Here is an 18,779-nt window from a genome sequence, read left to right as displayed (position 1 = left end):
TCACATAGGTTATGGGCCTACTTCACAGGTCAGCCAACAGGAGCAACGCGCGACCCCGCTACACTACTACAAAATAAATGCGCGTGTATGGGTTGGTGGGGTGCATTCAAATACTATCGGGAATGTGAAAATGTTATACAAGAGTTTCCTAGGCATAAAGCCTGTGTCTTAATTGAAGAAACGTAGGAAGTTTTCAGTTTAGTAATATGAGCTACACATTTAGAGAGGAATGTAATTAAAGTATTGTTAAATGAAAGATTAGCCTACCTTTCAACCACATGTTTATCCTCAACTTGATTAAGATTGGCTAGGCCTTTATTAGGCTACATTCAAAAGGTAAGCTTAGAAAGTAGGACTATTTATTAAAAAACTAACCTAAATCAGCCAACATCACAGCTATGGAAGCCACAACTAGGCCTACCTTTAAATTTCACTTTTCTTAATGGTATCATATTAATTAGCCCTATGTTACATGACATAACCGATATTTTTGCTTTATGCATCTACAATTTGTGTAGCCTAATATTAGCCAAAGTAGAAAATGTTGGTATCACAGATTTATTTGGCTACCTTTACCGTGTGAAGCAGCAAATCAACAATGCAGCTAAAGGATATTCTTTGAAAATCCTCTTTTGGTATTTTAACCTAGAAAGTTTTTCAGGCAGAGCTTAGAATATTACGGGGAGCACTTGAAGGCAGCACAGGGAGGCGTTTCCGTTGTGGCAGCCGCTGCGTCGACCTGCCTGTTCGTTGAGCATGATTTCTCCTCCTCTCTCCTCTCCCCTCCTCAACCCCTCCTCTTCCTCTTATTTCTCCCCGCATCTCCTACACCACCTGCTTCAGTAGCGTTGCAGAGATGGAGAGCCGCTGCATGCTGATGTAAGCCCATGGAAGACCACGTTCGCGATAGAAATAGAGAGAGAGAGACACGCACGAAAGGAGACATAAAGAGGGAGACAGAGAGAGAAACGGGGAGCGAGTGTCGGAAACACAGAAACATATGCTGGTGTGAAGAGCGGCTGTTTCTGAGGACTGCTGAACCTGACTGCAAACTTATTCATCCGCCCGCGAGCAACTAAGATTTGATTCGTCATTCTCATTTTTGGACACTTTTTTGCCTCTTGTTCTCTCAGCTGTGTGCGGTGTTTGATTAGTTTGTGCAGGCTGGGTTGCGGCTGTTGTACCTCCCCGAGCGCGCGCGCACACACACACACACATACACACACGCACACAACACACACACGCGCACAGTTATCGTCACAAGACACGGCGCAGCCTCCAAAAGCTTCTTGCAAGGAGGAAATTGAATTAGACAAGTTATTCCCACAGAAGAGGAGGACGCAGGCGACTATAGCTCTCGGCCTCCCTTCTTTTTTTTCACCCCCCCCGACCCAACTTGTCTCCTACTAGCCCAACACTCTCCTCCCACCTCCACCCCTCGGTGAGTAGCCATGTCTGACCAGACTGTGACCATCCCGGACGACCGGGCGTTCGCCAGCTTTAAATCGGAGTGTCTGTGCGAGGAGGGCTGGACTATAAAATACAACAAGGAGGGCCTGACGGTGTGGACCCAGCGTCTGGAGGAGGGGAAGTCCGTCCACAAATTTAAGGTGAGACAGAGACAGTTTATACATTCAATACTTCAAAGGACACCAGAATACAAGTTTGGTGTAGGGTACTCAATTGCCGTGAATTAGTAAAGATGAATAATCTAATCTACATGAATAATACAAACTTGAGAGCCAAATATTGTTTTGCAACACAAAGGGGATTGGGAGAACCACTACTTTGTAATCCAGTTGGCAAATTCCCAAATGATTCTAACTGCTATCATGCAACACTGCTTTATGCTGCATTGGTGCAGAGACTTCTTAACACACAGCACATTAAAGGCCCATGTTAGGCTACAGTCTGAGTAACATTAGTGTACAATAGGCAGTATTGCACCTGGTAAATTAATGCATCCTGTGTTAGATTGAAGTGTGTGTATAGTTTTGGGGTTGTGGATTCCTGCCTGATGCACACTGTAGAGAGAAGTGAGAGCAGGCTCAACACTGTTATCCTGTCTGCAAGTGAAACTATTTTCAACGCTTTCAAAAAGCATATTAGGTAGTGATGACAAGTGTCAGTTCACTTTGTGCCGAGTTCCTACAGTCTGTCAGACGTGTAACACTCAGGGAAGTTAATTTAAAACGTGCTGGAAAAGCACAGTAGACATTAGAACTGACAGGAATAGTCAGCTGGCTGATAAGTCAATAAGCAACAAAAAAACCAGAATGGGTGAAGTGGAATACTTTTATTATTCAGTTTTACAGACTCAATTCTTAGGATTTCCTGCTCACTCATTAAAAACCTTTGTGTTAAATGTCAGAATATATATATATATTTTTTTTCTGGCCTTCTTTTCCTTCCCCAACACAGGTTCCAATACATGAATTTGCAAATTGGCCAAGAACCAATTAGATTCCAGTTCGACCTTTTGTTGAATGGTTTTAGCTTGTGTTTAACCTTGTGTATGACATTAACAACCAATACACACAATTCTGCGTACAGCAAAGACCACAGGACAAATGTGCACAGATGTAAGGAGTTCTCGGACAGAATAGACAAGATGAATACCTAAAACACGCTATTGTTGACGCAAACTTTGTTTTCTGTGATATTCAATATTTACTCTCTGACTAACAATCCAGAAACGACTTCTAGGAGCAGTTTGTTATATTTGCATACTGATGTCTGTTTACAGAGATTAATAAAAGCTAAATCGTCATAAGATCAGCTGTTTCAGTCACACAAGCACTCCTGTTTTTCCTAATTGTCTTCTGCAATCATGTAACAGCAACCAGAGGAGCAAGTGATTACAGTGGTTGGATGGTGTAGGAAGAGAGAGCAGCAGGGGGAGAACGAAGCAGGTGAGACAGGGGAATGGGAGAGAATGATAGTTTGTGGCTAGGGTTTGATGGTCAGGGGTCAGCAGTCAGTGGGTATTCTGTGTGGGCAGTGAGCTGATGGTTTCCCGGATTGCATCGTGGTGGATTGTGTATCCTTCTTTTGGTCTCCACGCGTTCTGTTTCCTGTATGCAATCAAGGTCCACGGGAACATTAGTTGGCAGAATAACTACAACAACTAACAGAAACTAAAACTCTTATGAGACCAACAATCGTGTCACTTGCCCACAGATTCTGCATTCATATGCAGGTTCTGTTTTTAGAGGTTAGAAATGATCAGAAATCAGGTCTTCAGAGTTTTGAAAGATTAGTTTTTAGCAGCAGCCATTTTTAGACTCAAAACGGCGGTGTAGTGCAACTTACTGTGCGGGCTGCTGTTTAGGAATAGATTTCTGGTAAAACAAGTGCATATTTTTCAGGGTTTAATAGGTTGATATGCAGGTTGTGATGGACATTTGTTGCTACTGGTAAGTTTTTCATATCTAGATCATCAACTAGCCCCAGAAGTGCATTCTTTTACAGTTTGAGATCAACAGAGTCAGGCTGCACAATAATCTGCAATATCATTGCTATCACAATGAGCATGATCATTTTCAACAACAAGAACACATTGCAAAAGTCTGAATTTATCGCAATAAATCAAACAATTATTTTACATAATCAAGCAATCCTTCCTCATTCAGCATTTGAACATTTTGGAATCGAACCCAGAGTATAATAGCTATACTTTTGCACCATTCTGATGCAGTCAGATGAAGCTTAAGATATAGCTACTGATATAGCTATCAGTTACCCTAAGATTAATTGGTTCCAATTTATTGGTGAAGAAAAATGCTTTCTGTATTTATTTTGGATTTAGAAGGGACATGTTGGAAACCAGTTTTATGTAAAACATGAAGAACAGAAAAAACACATTGAAACTGTGAGTTGTAGCTAATATACACTCTTCAACATACTCTCGTTTACAGATCTTCATATTGTCATCAGAATACTGAACAATGTTATAGAACATCCCGTGTTTCATTCATATTGCATAATCCTAGTACAGAGTGTACAGAAAATGTTGTAGTTCCTGCTCTTTGTTTACATTGGACCAACTTTATGACTTTGTAACTGAGCCAAATACCAGCCATGGTAGCTCATCACAAATGTGAATGTTTGTCTTTGGAGTTGGTGCGGAGGTGTCATCAGGACAGCAATGTCACTTACAGCCTGGAAAAACTGCTGCGTACCTTCTAACCCATTATGTTTGACAGCAGTCATTAATCACGCTTTGTTTGTGTCTTAAGACCCAAAGGACAAACAAATGCATACGCTGCCTACACAGCACATTGCTTGAAAACCCTGTTATCTCTTGAATACGTGATAAGGTAAGATACACACAGAGGTGTTTTGAAATATTAAGATACAAAGTGAGTCCAGCTCCCTTTTCTAATTAAACTGTTGAAAAAACATTATTAAGATAATCCCCAATCATTTATTTCAGGAAAATTAAACGGCCGGAGCGCAGATATAATTGATTTACTTTAGGCATTCTTCTCAGCCTTTACTGGCTGAAGCTGCCCGTTTGATTTAGGATGGTATTAATACCTGCTGAAAGTTCATCTATACATATATAATCTTGGTATACTTTTATAGATAAATAAAAAGTCAAACAGTTTGACTTGTTCCACACGGCCATATGGAAATGGTCGAAATTTGAAAAGTAATTGTGGAAAAAAATATATTGTTAAAGAAGAATCAGCTAAAGGCCGAGTCATGTACATTTAATAAAAGTATGTCTTGTGTTTCTCTCAGTCTACTTACACTCAATTCAAAGATGATCCAAACTGTAAAAACAAGGATATCAAAGCTGACACATTTTGATTAATTTTTCATGGTCATTATTTTCCAAGGGACATTTTAGTCTTAATTTAGCTTTAAATGTAATCTCTTTAAACCAGACTGACACACAATTCAGTGCTTCAACTTGTTGAAGTGTTGTCACTTTCACTTTAAAACAGATACAGCTTTTCAGCTGTCTGTTTTTGAAGGGCTACTTCGACACTTCCAGCCTTTGTAGTGCTTACTGATTTGACCTGACGTAAAAATCTGGTTAATGTCACTTGCTGTTGGCTACATTATCCTCCTGTATAAAGAGAGAGGAGCTAAGCCCATTCTCCTCTGGGTAAATATCTGTGCGCGTGCTTCCTGTTGGTGTATCCGGGTCTGGGGAGCACGAGCAAGCCACCAGGTGTTTACTTGTTAAATAATGTGGTGTGTGTATTTGGGTGTGTTTCTGTATGCATAAGGGGCCACAGCAGCAGAGGGCTTTTCCAAACTTTCTCTATCCCATAACCCTATCATTTTACCTGTGACACAGGTTCTTTGTGTGAGTGTAGTGTACAACAGTGGCCAATCAGGATTGCTTAAAGGGCCCCATGTGATTCCTCCGGGTAAGTCCTGTGTGTGCTGAAGGAGAGGTGTACTGTATCATGTCTGCATCAGCAGGGGAAAAAATGTGTGTGCGCAGAGGATAAGGTTCTGCTTATTCATGCTTTTTCCTGCAGGACAGGTGTGTTTCCTCACAGCAGCTCTGCAAACACAGACGCAGAAAGTGCACACATATGTTTGAAGTTGGGGTGGGGTATCTCTCTTCTACCGGCAGTTTATCTTTATGTAAATATTACAGTTACAGGAGCTGGATTTTGCATTATTCTCTTTCTGTCCGTTTCTTTTGCATACGGACAACCTGCTGGTCATTTCGTCCAAACCCAGACTTAATTCAAATGTTTTTATTCCTTAAAAAGAAGGCAACCTTAAACGGAATATATTATAAAAAAATCCACTTTAACAGTGTGTTTGAACATACAGTATATTTGGGTAACCTGAGTGTCAACCGATCCCACAAAATGTGAAATAATGTCCCTCCCCTCCCCTGGGATATCCACCCATAGACTCCACCAGTGGAGATTGTAAAATATGATGGGGCTCTAGGCAAAAATCAATTTGGGGGGCCCTCCAACCAACGTTCATCACCTTTTTGTCTGCCAGTGTCCCGACGCCTACCCCTTTATTTTCCTGTTTCTTTTTTCTCTCCTGTAGATGGATCATTCCTCTTCATTTTTATGTTTACTTATATTTCAAACTTTGGTTTTCACTGCAATAATGTATGCAACGGTTAGCAGGGCAATGAAAGTGAGTGCTGTCAGTTGGGGCCCTCTTAGGGAGGTTTCCTGCTGTCATTGTAAAATTTTCACATTTTGAGCCACTGCTTTGGTTTAAGTTTGTAAGCCCTCCAGGGCCCCCTACTGGTCTGGGACACCAAGCAGTTGCCTGCCATGCCTGTTGACAAACAGTGCCTCTGGGCTCCACCCCTGGCCTAGAGCAAAACTTTTGGTCCGCCATTTTTATTGTCACTAGCGAAGGAGTGATGTCTACCGGGAAAACTGGGGGGCTCATTGCATTTAAAGAGACACACACACCAAAACGGAGCATTCTGAGAGAGCTGGTTTACGCAGGGTCACAAACCTCCTCTGGTGCTTGATTCATGTTATATTTTAAAACAGATGTTTCATTTAGACCACAGGGGACTGTTTTAAGAGGTGGCAATGTTTACAATAATAATAATAATAATGTCCTCTTTAACATTTATTGTAGCTGCGTGTAAATGTTAGCAGTGTGTATGCATCATGCTCATGAATATTGTGTTGGTAAGGGTGGGGCATTCAGTTATGCTACAGAAACAGCTCCTCTATTTATAGCCTATATAAAAGCATGCATCTTTGCTGATGCATGTGGAATGATTAATGTGAGTGTTGAGACTTAAAGCTCTCTTCCGCTCTTTCCGGTACCCTCTTTGCTTTAGCATAAATGTCTCTAAAGAAAAAGTGCGACGCATACAAATCAGAGAGTGAGAGAGAACAGACGGGCAATCATCATTATCATTAGCGGTGTAATTATCAGCAGACTCGTTATCATTGTAATCATTCCGCGTGATATATTCATCAACAATGACTTCCATATCACAGCTGTAATCACTCACACCAGCCATCATGATATCATCAAGATATCATTTGTCAGCACATGACTCCACCACACACATTGCTCATGTGTGGGTGTGTGTTGATCAGTGTGTAGTTTATGTTTATTTGATTAAATAATTTGAAGAGCTGTCAGAAGGTTGTACACAAATATTTGTATACTATTTGCAACTACTGGGGTTTACCTTCTCCCCTACTGCCACACAGGGCAGACCAGCTAATTGACCTCTACAATCAGCACCCAGAGAAGAAAATGATGAGAGGTTACAGACTTTCAAAAGAGAGATGATAACAGAGAAAGAACAAAGTGAGTGAGAAAGGGTAGAGAGAACTGTAGGGGGTGGATGCAGGCATCGGAGGTCATTGGGTATTCTGCGTGGGCACAGTGTGGCCTGAGACAGGCATGAAGAAATATACAATCAGCAAACACATATGTATTGTTGTCTGCCTTTCTGTTTCCCTACCCTCTTTTTTTTTTACCCTTCTGAACTCTCTTTCACCCACCCATCTCTATCTCCGTCTCCATACTTCATCTGTTGACTTCGCTGAATTAGTGTGTAATAGAATTACGTACATATATACAAGATATATATGCAGTACAGCTGTACCATATACATATCTTGTATATCTAGCTATTGTTGAAGCCCTGTGAGTTTGTGTCTGTCAGGGTTTTAGAAATAAAATGGGTATAAACTGCAGATGAGAAGCAATAAGTGAGCATCAGTATCTTGCACATAGCTGCATTGTTGCAAAGGTCCAGTTTGGATTCAGAGGTATAATAACAATTCTTGCACGAGTGTGTAGAAGCAAGAACAAGCCATGGACAGATTAGATGATGTTGTTTCTAACATTGTTTTTTGTTTCCTCCTCTGTTGAACTCCTAAGCCAAAGGAAATACTCCTCGTGATCTTTATGTCCTAAACAAGTATTTCATATACTGTCACCAACATAGATAGATGGATAGATAAAAACAACAGCTTCTAAAAATGGGGTGGGTTTTTCCCGGGCCAGAGGGACTTTGTAGCGTCTGCCTGATGTGTGTTAATATATATCTGTAGATGGCTCTAGGGACGGAAAAGTGGTTTCATCTAGTTCTTCATTAAGTAGTAAGCTAACTTGTTAAAGTAAGATGGTGAAAGTGGTAAATATTCTATCTGCTAAACAGCAGTGTGTTGTATCATTGTCAGATCAGCATACTGGTATTAACACCACTGTGTTAGCTGTATATCCTTTGTCTGACTCTTTTGTAATATGACAGAATTAGTGGGTTTTCCAGTTTTATAAAAAAAAATAAAGATTATGCACATCAATCATGAGCACCTCAGATAACAGCTTTTTAAATGGCAAGTGCATAAGGCTATTTCACTAGCTTTCAGTGACAAGCGATCTCCCATTTAAACAGATGTAGAGTGAAGTTTGTGATCATTTTCTTAAATGAAGCCCTCAGGGAACAGCAGGAGAGAAGACAAAGCAGATTGAGCCATAAACCCTCTGGACTGTTTCATAATGGGAGCTGAAATCATCGGGCACAGACAGCCACCCTCGGCCCATTTCTGTCTCACTCACTCTTCTTCTCTTGTTCTATATTTTTTTCTCTTAGTGTCTCCATGTCTCTCACTTGTTAGTGTTTATTTGTTTCACTCATCCTCCTTCTTTCATTATCTGTCTGTCTCCTTTATGTGACTCTTCTCGTTCTTGTTATTATTAAGACTAATCCCCCATGGCAATTGTAACTGTAGGAACAGCTTTACTCAGGGGCTGCCTGCAGCGCTCACTTTACACCAGCTCAATGCACAATGTCATCTGTTTCAAACCTGACATAGGCAGGAGTCTCCATGGATTTTTTTTTTAATAAAATGTGACACACATACACTGAAGTTGTTCCAAATCAACAAGTGTGGATTTTACTCAAGGAAGAATTCCTCTGAGATTGAAGATTTGAATTGTGTCTATTTAACTTCCCTTAAGGTTTTTCTTTTTAGATTTTTGGATCCAAAATGTGTGCTGGCCTATTTTGTCCTAGATAACATTTTGAGTAATGTTTTATTGAATCTGTGTTTCAGTGTTAAACAAGTAGGTCTCATTTCTGTTTTTAAAAGCTAAACTTTTCGTTCATAGTTTAGTCCAAGTTTTAGTTTTAGTCCTAGTTTTATCTGGCACTCGGATCCCCTGCTGCCCCATCACTCTTACAGACCGTTTGACAGACTGTGAATGTGTTGTCTGTCTCTCCGTGCACTGTACTGATTGTGTTGCTTCCCATTTAACAGCTCCATTCTAGTAATGACTCATCTGTGGTCTGAGGTCTGTCTCTTGATGCCCTCATAATATTCTATCTCTCACACACAGCCTCTGCTTTACTGACTCTGACACTCTGTGACCATCTGATGTCTGGTCGTTTACATGACAGTTTTTGTATCAGTGTGTGTTTCTTTAAAACTGCAAACACATATCAGATGACCTATTAGGGTTTTCATTTTGGACTTTGATGTGTTCAGGAGGGTTTAGTTTTTAGTTTTATGCCTGATGTTTTTGGCATTAAAAAGCAAAATATTCTGTAACCCTCTCCAACAATGATCCCTTTTTTTTACTGTGTATTTATAGGATGTAACTTCAGTGAAATCTATTGGATTTTACTGCTTCATGGCCTGCATTGTATTGAGCTATAAAACATTTAAGGATACGTGCAGGAGCATGATTTATTTATAGGAAATATAAGCGTAATACATTTGGTTCTTCCAAGACTCAGTTGTGTTAGCGGTTAGCTTTGTGCACATATTTGAATGCCAAATAATAAACCATCTGCTTTTCTGTGTGTGTCTCTCAGTGCCGGATGGTGTGTAAGGAGGTATCAGCTGAGACCATGTACGACGTGCTCCATGACACTGAATACAGAAGGAAGTGGGACACAAACGTCATCGAGACCTTCGATATCGGGAAACTCACGGTCAACGCAGATGTTGGGTACTACTCATGTAAGTTCCATCCTCACATGGTAGCATAAAAAATGTTTACAAAAGCGTTCATTCGTCGCTAATATGATTTGGGGCCGTAAGAGGAAGCAGAGGCACAGATGGAAGTGCATATTTGCTCTTCAATGTTCAGTTCAACAGATTTGTCTTGTTTGCTGACAGGGAATTGTCCGCCACCTCTGAAGAACCGCGATGTCATCACGCTTCGCTCCTGGTTGCCGATAGGGAAAGATTACATCATCATGAACTACTCCGTCAAACATACCGTGAGTATACGCGCTAACACACACAGGCATACAGGACTTACGCATGCTTAGCTGGGAACAAGCTCGTTCACCCTTCTATAAGTCTATCAAGTGTGTTCAAAGGTGCATTGTGAAACACATGGCACATTAAAAAATTAGTGCACATTGTGTGAGCTGGCATAAATGCTGATCCAGTTTAGCAGGTTTCCATAAATGTGTGGAAAGTCTTCAACACAAAGCTCTGTGTGTGTTTGTATCAGTCACTTAAATCATCGTACCATCTTTCACGGAACCATTTGGTCTGTCTGGCCTCTTTCCAAAACAGAGATCACTTCCTGAAGCTTTTACCTGTAGGAATGATGGATGCACTGAACACTGGAACTGCTTCACATCAAGCGTGGGACAGTTAATCTGATTCAGTTGACTTACATTGTGTTTCCACTCATGCCTTGAGTGATTTGAATGCCAAAGGCCAGTAAAACGGATAGCCTGATTAGAGAACCCGAGACTGTGTGAGTGACGTTCAGTTTGGAATTAGTCCCAAAATCCTCAGCCTTACGTTTGTCTCCATTTCCCTGTTTCTCTTCCAACTGGAAGAAGAGGTAAAGAACTGTTGTGTGTACAAGCTTATAATCAACACCTCGCTCAAGGGCTGCAACTATCGGTCATTTGAAGTGAACTCAGTAGATGTTCAAGCTGTATCCCTCTCAATCTGTCGCTACCCTCTATTCTCTCGTTTCTGTTTTTCTCTCATTCTTTTTTTTTCTGTTCATCCTCCCTTGTTTCTTTCCCCCGATCCATGTCACTCCTTACAAAAATGTTTATAGAAGGATAAGACCTCTCATGTGACTTTTTAGCTATTGACTTCCTCCCCCCCTTCCGCATTCCTGCATCAACTAGTGGTTACGAACATAATAGACAGTGCGTGGGTGTGTGTTTGTGTTCCGCGTGTGTGTGCATGACTCTGTGTGTGATTAGCCAAGGTCACTCTTGATAATCAGTAGATTTTGAGAACTTGACCTGTACTTTGTAGGTTATGGGGATATGTAGTGGAGTTTATTTGCACTGCCATGAGTCCGTCCACTTGTGCTGGCTTTGACACTCAAATCAACTGTGCTCTGAATACTAACAACAGTTACTTAAGTCATACACCTGGAAAGGTTTTCAGCTTATATGACATTCAGCTGCTACTACTCTGAGCTTACTCTATATTTCAGAAATTGAAATAGTGCAGTTTTCTAAATAATCTAATTTGTGCTTTTAAGAGAGTCCTGTACATGGGGTTGCAAGTAATGACTACTAATGTCTAATCTATCGGTCAATCTATTAAGTACCTTTTTAGCCACAACGGCGCCATTGCTCAAGGAATTGCAGTGCCAGCCAAACAGCATGTTGTCTCATGCACAACTTAATACCAGGCTAAAATATCTCAACAAAACAACTATTGGATAGATGAGATTTTGATCATAGACCCACAAGGTCCACTCAGGATGTAATAATAATAATTTATTGATCCCGCGAGGGGAAATTCGTTTTTACACTCTGTCTAGTTAACATGCTACACAAACATGCACAAACAGGATCCTACAGTCCCACAGTGGGCGATCCTGAGCTGGTGGGGGGGGTTAGGTGCCTTGCTCAAGGGCACCTCGGCAGTGCTCAGGAAGTGGACTGGCAGCACAGCTGAGAGTAAGTACAACACCAGCAAGGATCTAGAAGAGAGGAAACAACATCTGTGAGTGCAAACAAACAGCTTCAAGTTAGATTGGACACACGTGTGACGACAGGCAGTGCAAAGAGGCAATGCACAGGGTATATCATAGTATATTAGGGTTTTCATGATGTTGGATTTGTCACAAACTCAGCCCAACCTGTAGTCCCCTCTACAAAAAAACGACTCTCTCAATGAACTGTGTCCCTGATTTCCCTGAAACCTGCACACTTTATGATTAATTAAGTCTTTCATTTTACTGCAGAGAGCAGCATAAAGTCCTACAATGTAATATATTGGTAGAGACATGCCGGCACCAAAAATACAAGTTAAATATTAAGATCAAAATAATACAATTATTGAAGTTCCCCTCTGTTAAAAGCTTCTCAAGTAGCCTGCTGCTCTGTGTGCTTCTTAAGTGCACCGCAGTGTGCCTGTCCCAGTTAGCAGTACACTGTACTATCATCATGAATAATTAGCCCTAGATGTAAAACCAAAGGAGTCAGCAAAGGAATGGTGGACTGAAGCTGGCCTTTGCATTTGTGATTTTTGTAGCTTTAGATTATTTCTGTTAGAATTAAAACATTTCTGCCCACCAAAAAACACAGTTATATGATAATAATATATACCACACACGAAAGTTAAAAATAAATACATTTAGGGAATAAACAGACGAAGACAAAGATTTGGGCTGAAACTTGGCTCATTATGCTCACCCTTTTTACATAACATACTCTGCTAAGGTAACCATTTAACGACACACCAGCACAAAACAACGTTCCAAAAGATTCATACAAAAGAAAAAACTAAAACTGAAGTTCAAACCATAGATCCCAATCATCATGTGTTCTCATTATATTATTTATTTATCACCCTATTCAAATTAAATGCACTGAATGATCTCAACACATTTTAAAATCTTTATCTAAACTATTAAATAGGTTTTCCCCCATGATAGATATGTATGTGTCCTAACTTTTATAATTTTTTAAGATATCTGTTTCCCAAGTTTATACTGGCTCCTCTGAATATATTAAAACATGCTGTTTTTAAGTTCAACTAAATCATAAAACTTTGAAGTGTGTACATGAATAAACAGTTTAGGTCCAAGCACAGACTCTTGTGGAACCCCACATTTGATTTTACATAATTTATTTGTACATATTGATATCTGTCTTTTACCATAAGTATGTTAAGTTTTTTTTCAATAATAAGTCATGGTCAATGGTGATTTTTTTTTTTTTTTTAAGTATATAAATATTCCCACACCATATTCCTTACATGCATTACAAATCTCGTCCAGTACCATCACTGCCTTTGTGGTGGACCTATTTGCTCTGAAGACAAACTGTCACTCAATAAAATGTTTTTTTATTTTTAATTATCAAGTCTATATGAACACATAATTTCTCTATTTTTTGAAAACTGCTAAAGCAATGACATTAGTCCGTAGTTAGAAATAGATGTCTCTTTCCGCTTTAATAGATGGGATTGACCTTTACTGTTTTCATTTGAGGGAAATATACCAGTTTGAAAGGATAGGTTACAGATATGGTTTTAGTATATATTCCCTTATACTTTTCATTAATAATATCTCAATATCAGAACAATCAGTGGACTTTTATTCTTACGTTTTCTGACAATATCAAGTATTTATTTTTCATTTACAGTACTAATAAACATTGAGTAGTCATTTTCATTAGTAATGTGTTTATCTATTTGACCTCTCTTTCTTTGGCGAGGTTATAACTATCATACAAAATAATCATTAAATTTGTTTTTTGTGTCTTTCGTTCTAGCAATAATAATATTTTAATCTGTTATAAATTGACTGACTGCATCTTACAGCTCTGTCCACATACAAGGCAACCACCCCCTCTTATTGCTCCTTATTGTAAATAATTGATATCCTTCTAGCTCTATACATACATATACATTAAAAAAGGCTTAAGAGACTTCTCCAACTCTTTCTCAACAGCAGTATAAGCTTTCATTGGTGGCATTTTTTTTAAGTTTCTTTACCCTTGCTTATGCTCATCAAGATAATATTTGTATGATATTGCTGCGAGTGGCTTCGCTGGTGATCTCAGGACACTTTTCTTTATCACATAGTGTGGACTGGATTTGCATCAGAGAGATGAATGTGAAGCATGCAATTCAAATTGATAGGCAGCAGAACACACCCTGCTGCTAACCCTGCACAATTCATGATGACAGTTAGATATTTAAAAAAAATGCCTTTTTTGTCTTTTAGCTGTGATTTTTGAGTAAATCTGCTTAGGGGTGCATGTGTGGATTTTTTTGCATTCAGTGATCAGATATTGTTTTATTTGGATTGTGTACAAGACATTTCATTAAACACATTAATGAACCAAATCTGGGACAGAATTTTATAAAATCATTATTTTATAGGGCTCCTTCTCTTGTTCAGGATTGTTGATGTATGCAGGAAATGAGAATGATGCCAATTCTGTCTCTACAGAGGTATCCCCCTAAAAAGGACATGGTGCGAGCTGTGTCCATTCAGACAGGCTACTTGATCCAGTGCCAGGGACCCAAAAGCTGCTATCTCACTTACCTGGCCCAAGTAGACCCACGAGGTAACTATGCACACATACACACACACACACACACACACACACACACACACACACACACACACACACACACACACACACACATACACACATACAAAAGGCAACAGAAAAAAACATTTAATCACAAAGGTAGAAACACACACATACAAACACTCCCAGGTGCTTAACACATGATCAAAGTTGTAATGAATGATTCATTCTCCTGTCTTTATATCAATGTGTCGCCATGGAAACCATATGAAGGACGGAGTCTATTTTACTCTGCTGCTTCTCTCTCTCTCTCTGACTCTGTCCTCCTTCCTCTTGTTCCTTCCGTCTCTCTTTTTTTAATTCATCTATCATTTTTCTTATTCTCCTTTTTAATTATTCTTTTCTGCCATTTTTACACGCAAGTCGATTGTCTAAATCTTTCTCACCACTCTTCTGGAGTGTGTATGTATGCTGTGTGTGAAAGCCATCTGGTTGCAGTGAGTTACATTTTACAAAGCTGCCTTTTGATCCTTAATGCCTTGACATGTTATAACTCTTTCTGTCTCCCTTTCATTTTTTTATTCCTCTGCTATCTCTATCCTTTATTTGCAGGTTCATTACCCAAGTGGGTTGTCAACAAGTCCTCCCAGCTCCTCGCTCCTCGTGTAAGTAATTTGCAGGTTAAAAAGAAGTCTGTTCGTGTGTTTATTGATGCATTAATCCTAAAACACTGTTAAATACTGTTACATACAGAACACTGCTTTTTCAAGATGAGGAATACAAAAAATGTTCATACACATTTCAAACGTTGTTTACTATATTTGTTTGCACATTGGATGAGATATGGCAAAGATTCCCCGGAGAGCACCCAGGTTTGAAAGATTCCCTTGGTGAAAGTCATAAAAATAGCAGCTCAGGGAGATGCACAGCTCCCTGCTACACAATAATACAACATCAGTTATCTTGAATTTTCATTTGGCTTCATTGATCATTTAAAAATACAGCCATCAGTAACACTCCTTTGGATGTGTCTGCCTTAGATGTCAATTGATCAAGAGCAAGTTAACCAATGAATGAAGTTGTTAATTTCCAATAAAGATCTATCAATAAATCCAACTATTTTTCTTTCTTTTAAAATCTTTTTTTCCTATTTAGGCCATGAGAAAGATCAACAAAGCCTGTTTGAAGTATTCAGACTGGAAGCAGAGACACAACCCTGGCTTCAAGCCCTGGCTCTACCCTGAACAGACTACATTACCCAGCATCCCACTCTCAGAGCTAAGCATCCAGCATGCCGAAAGCCTGGAGAATATTGATGAGAGCTCCCTGGCTGACACCCAGGAGAGAGAGGACAGCGACTAGCACAGACATTCACACACATGCAGTCATATTCATACACACATACAATAATGCAGGGTTACATGCATGCTTGATACACATCCATAAATACACCTCTGTTTATGTGATTCTATATGTAAATATGTGTGTGTATGTAGAGTATATGCACACACATACATACTGTCCATGATGTTGCATATACAGTCACATATACAGTATATAAGCATTGCAAACAGACAGACTCATACTTGACCAACTTGTATTCGTAATGTATGAACACATCATATATTAAATGAAACATGGATGGACTCACATTAATGCATCCACTCACAGTGGCAGTTAGAAATGTTCATAAAATTCAGTAAATTTATTAGTCATTGTTACCAGAGAAGGGCCTGTAACTGAGATTTTCCATGCAGGGTAGAGGGATATCAAAGTTTTCTAATTTGGACCTATGCAGTTTCCTGTAGCAAAATACATTGTCATTATGGTTTATTGTCAAAATGTTTACAGACTTAACCTAACAGTGCACAACTTGTCAATTAACAAAGAAACCATGGATCCCAGAATTACACTCTCCTTCATTTCTACCAATCACTACTACTGATTTGTACATTTATACACCAGACATGTATGTTTGTGTGTTTATTCCCAAGTTGTCTTACTATCACCCCTTACTTGTCTCCATCACATTATTGTGTAAGCACACAATAAAAAACGCAGGTGTGCAGAAAAACACAAAAACAGACACACAAACAGACACACAAACAGATTTTACTCTCACATGTACTGTCTACTCCTCTATTTGAGAGATGTATGAATGTATGTAGAGTTTGAAAATTAAAAACAGATTCCTACAAAGGTTTTCAAATTACACTTGCAGTCTGAGTCATTTATTCTGTATATATGTGTGGGTTTTATTTTTTACATGTCTTCGCTTGGTTGCTGCCTGTAAGTTTGCCTGGTTGGTCTGATGCTGAAATAAGTTTAGAGTCCCTGACCTGTTCAACTGGATGATCTGCAGACATTCACACATTATTTCAGTCACACCCACACCCACATAAACACACACACACACAGAGACACAGACACACAAACACAGGTATTGATTCTCAAACTGCACGGACATGATTACGAAAGATAGCGTATTGACTAACAGTTTTTCACTCTGGAAATAGTGTGTGTGTACATGCATCCATACACATCTGTGTGTGCACAGTGGCCTAGATCAGAATTAGGAATCCCCCAATCTGTTGGCATGGCAACTCTTGAACGACTCAGCAGTGAAGGGAGACACAGGGAGAAGAGAGAGAGCTTGCGTGTCACAGAGAAAGTGACTTATTGTAGGGTGTCCGCCCCGTCTTCACTAAGTAGAGAGAAACTGAATAGTATACTGATTATACAGCACGTGTGCAATGGCTGCATTTTCAGGTTCCCTGTGATCTGTTAATTTGATGTCAGGAAACAAGATATTTACGTCCCAAACTTACCAAATTAAACCCAAGATGAGAACATTTATTGAGAAACTATCAGTATGTGTCTCAGCAAGCGGAAGCAACTCTTCTTCACACACAATGACTAAAAATGTTTTTTGCATTTCATCGTGGCTGTATGTTCCCTTTTCACAACATCCTTTACATATGCACCACCCAATGAAATATGAATGATTAACGCTAAGTGTAGGGGGGAGCTGCATGACAAGTGTACAGCCATCAACCTTTTTCTTTTTCCTATAACGTATTGCCTGTTTATGCCTCTGCTCTTGTAAATAACCATCCATCCATCCTCTGAGTCTTAATGAGGCCTCTTGCTCAGTTATCATTACGTCAACATGTGTGTGTCAAAGGAAAGGCTGAGTGCACTGATGTCTGTGTACACTCAGTGTCCCAGTGGCATCCCTGTATTGTCTTCCATCCTCCTCCACAGCAGGAGGAGACATATAAGCAGCATGACGGCTGGCATCCCTCACAGTTTGTGTGTGTCTCTGCATATGTGTCACACTGCCACCCCCACAGCAACCCGGCCCACCAGGTCTGGTATCCTGGTGATGACTCATCAATCCTGTTATCCACTTTACTTTTTTCCTCAGATCCTATTTTCCATCTCTTCCCTTCCTCTTCACGTCTGTTCCTCTCCTTCTTTTTCGTCCTCTTTATCAAAACCATTCGTTCTCCTCCATTTATTCCAATCCAATCCCATTTTCTCCTCTACAGTCGCTAGTTTGATCATGGATTGCTTCAGGTGACAGGGCCCCCTGACTAAGCCAAGAGGGTACACTGAATTACATAATGTGACACAGTGAAACATAAAAGCCTATATATAAAATCTATTTCCCTTTTAACTCTGTGAAAAACGAGAGCAGTATGGTCACAATGTGATCTTTTATAATCACCTAAACTTGGAAGCAGGATATATTAAGTCCAAAGGGTCTCCTGGTACATCACAATGCACTGTTTTGAGAGAAGGCATGGGTTGAAATTTGGTTTTCCTCATAACTTTCATTATGTCAGCCTCCCTCTATCTCAATTGCTTTCATCGTTCGGACTTTTCATTGTGGCTGTAATGCAATTGAAGGAATCCCCTTTAATAATTGAAGGTCTATTTAGATGCAGAATTCATTTTCTACTTTAAATTCCAGCCTGTTGTCCTTTTTTATTACTCCACACTTCGGTATTTTTTTGTCTCCTCCCACGGGGCATGGTATCTTGACAGTGAGTGGTTGCCCTCTTCTGGTTTCTGTGGGAGCCTACAACCAGCAGACCAGCAAACCAGTAACTTCTCTGATTTTAACCAACATATTGAGAAATGTTCATAGTCACAGTCATTGCTACATTTCCTAAACACCAGGTGGTGTTACCTGTTACCACCACGTGTTATGGCCCCATTAACTCCAATTGAGCCAATACCTATTGAATACCCAATGTATGTTTGGCTTATGTACCAGGCTACTTTTGTTAGGCGTTGTTTGTTAAATATAT

The 18,779-nt window shown here is 39.7% G+C and overlaps 1 protein-coding gene across 1 annotated transcript; it reads left to right on the top strand.

Annotated features, from left to right (window-relative positions):
* The first annotated feature begins 764 nt into the window (after positions 1 to 764).
* On the top strand, positions 765 to 16,677 carry stard10 (StAR related lipid transfer domain containing 10). Its single transcript, XM_061046351.1, has 6 exons — positions 765 to 1,610; positions 9,796 to 9,943; positions 10,103 to 10,206; positions 14,379 to 14,496; positions 15,076 to 15,128; positions 15,619 to 16,677. The coding sequence occupies exons 1-6, from the start codon at positions 1,452 to 1,454 to the stop codon at positions 15,823 to 15,825; spliced, it is 789 nt and encodes a 262-aa protein (XP_060902334.1). The 5' UTR covers positions 765 to 1,451; the 3' UTR covers positions 15,826 to 16,677.
* Positions 16,678 to 18,779: the final 2,102 nt, after the last annotated feature.

Source organism: Labrus mixtus, chromosome 9 (assembly GCF_963584025.1).
Source record: "Labrus mixtus chromosome 9, fLabMix1.1, whole genome shotgun sequence".
Classification (NCBI taxonomy): domain Eukaryota; kingdom Metazoa; phylum Chordata; class Actinopteri; order Labriformes; family Labridae; genus Labrus; species Labrus mixtus.
This window is presented reverse-complemented; position numbering and strand designations above follow the sequence as displayed.

Coding starts and splice junctions, on each gene's coding strand:
- stard10 (XM_061046351.1), top strand. CDS start 1,452: ATGTCTGACCAGACTGTGACCATCCCGGACGACCGGGCGTTCGCCAGC. Junction 1,611..9,795: donor AGTCCGTCCACAAATTTAAG/GTGAGACAGAGA, acceptor TGTGTCTCTCAG/TGCCGGATGGTGTGTAAGGA. Junction 15,129..15,618: donor CCCAGCTCCTCGCTCCTCGT/GTAAGTAATTTG, acceptor TTTCCTATTTAG/GCCATGAGAAAGATCAACAA.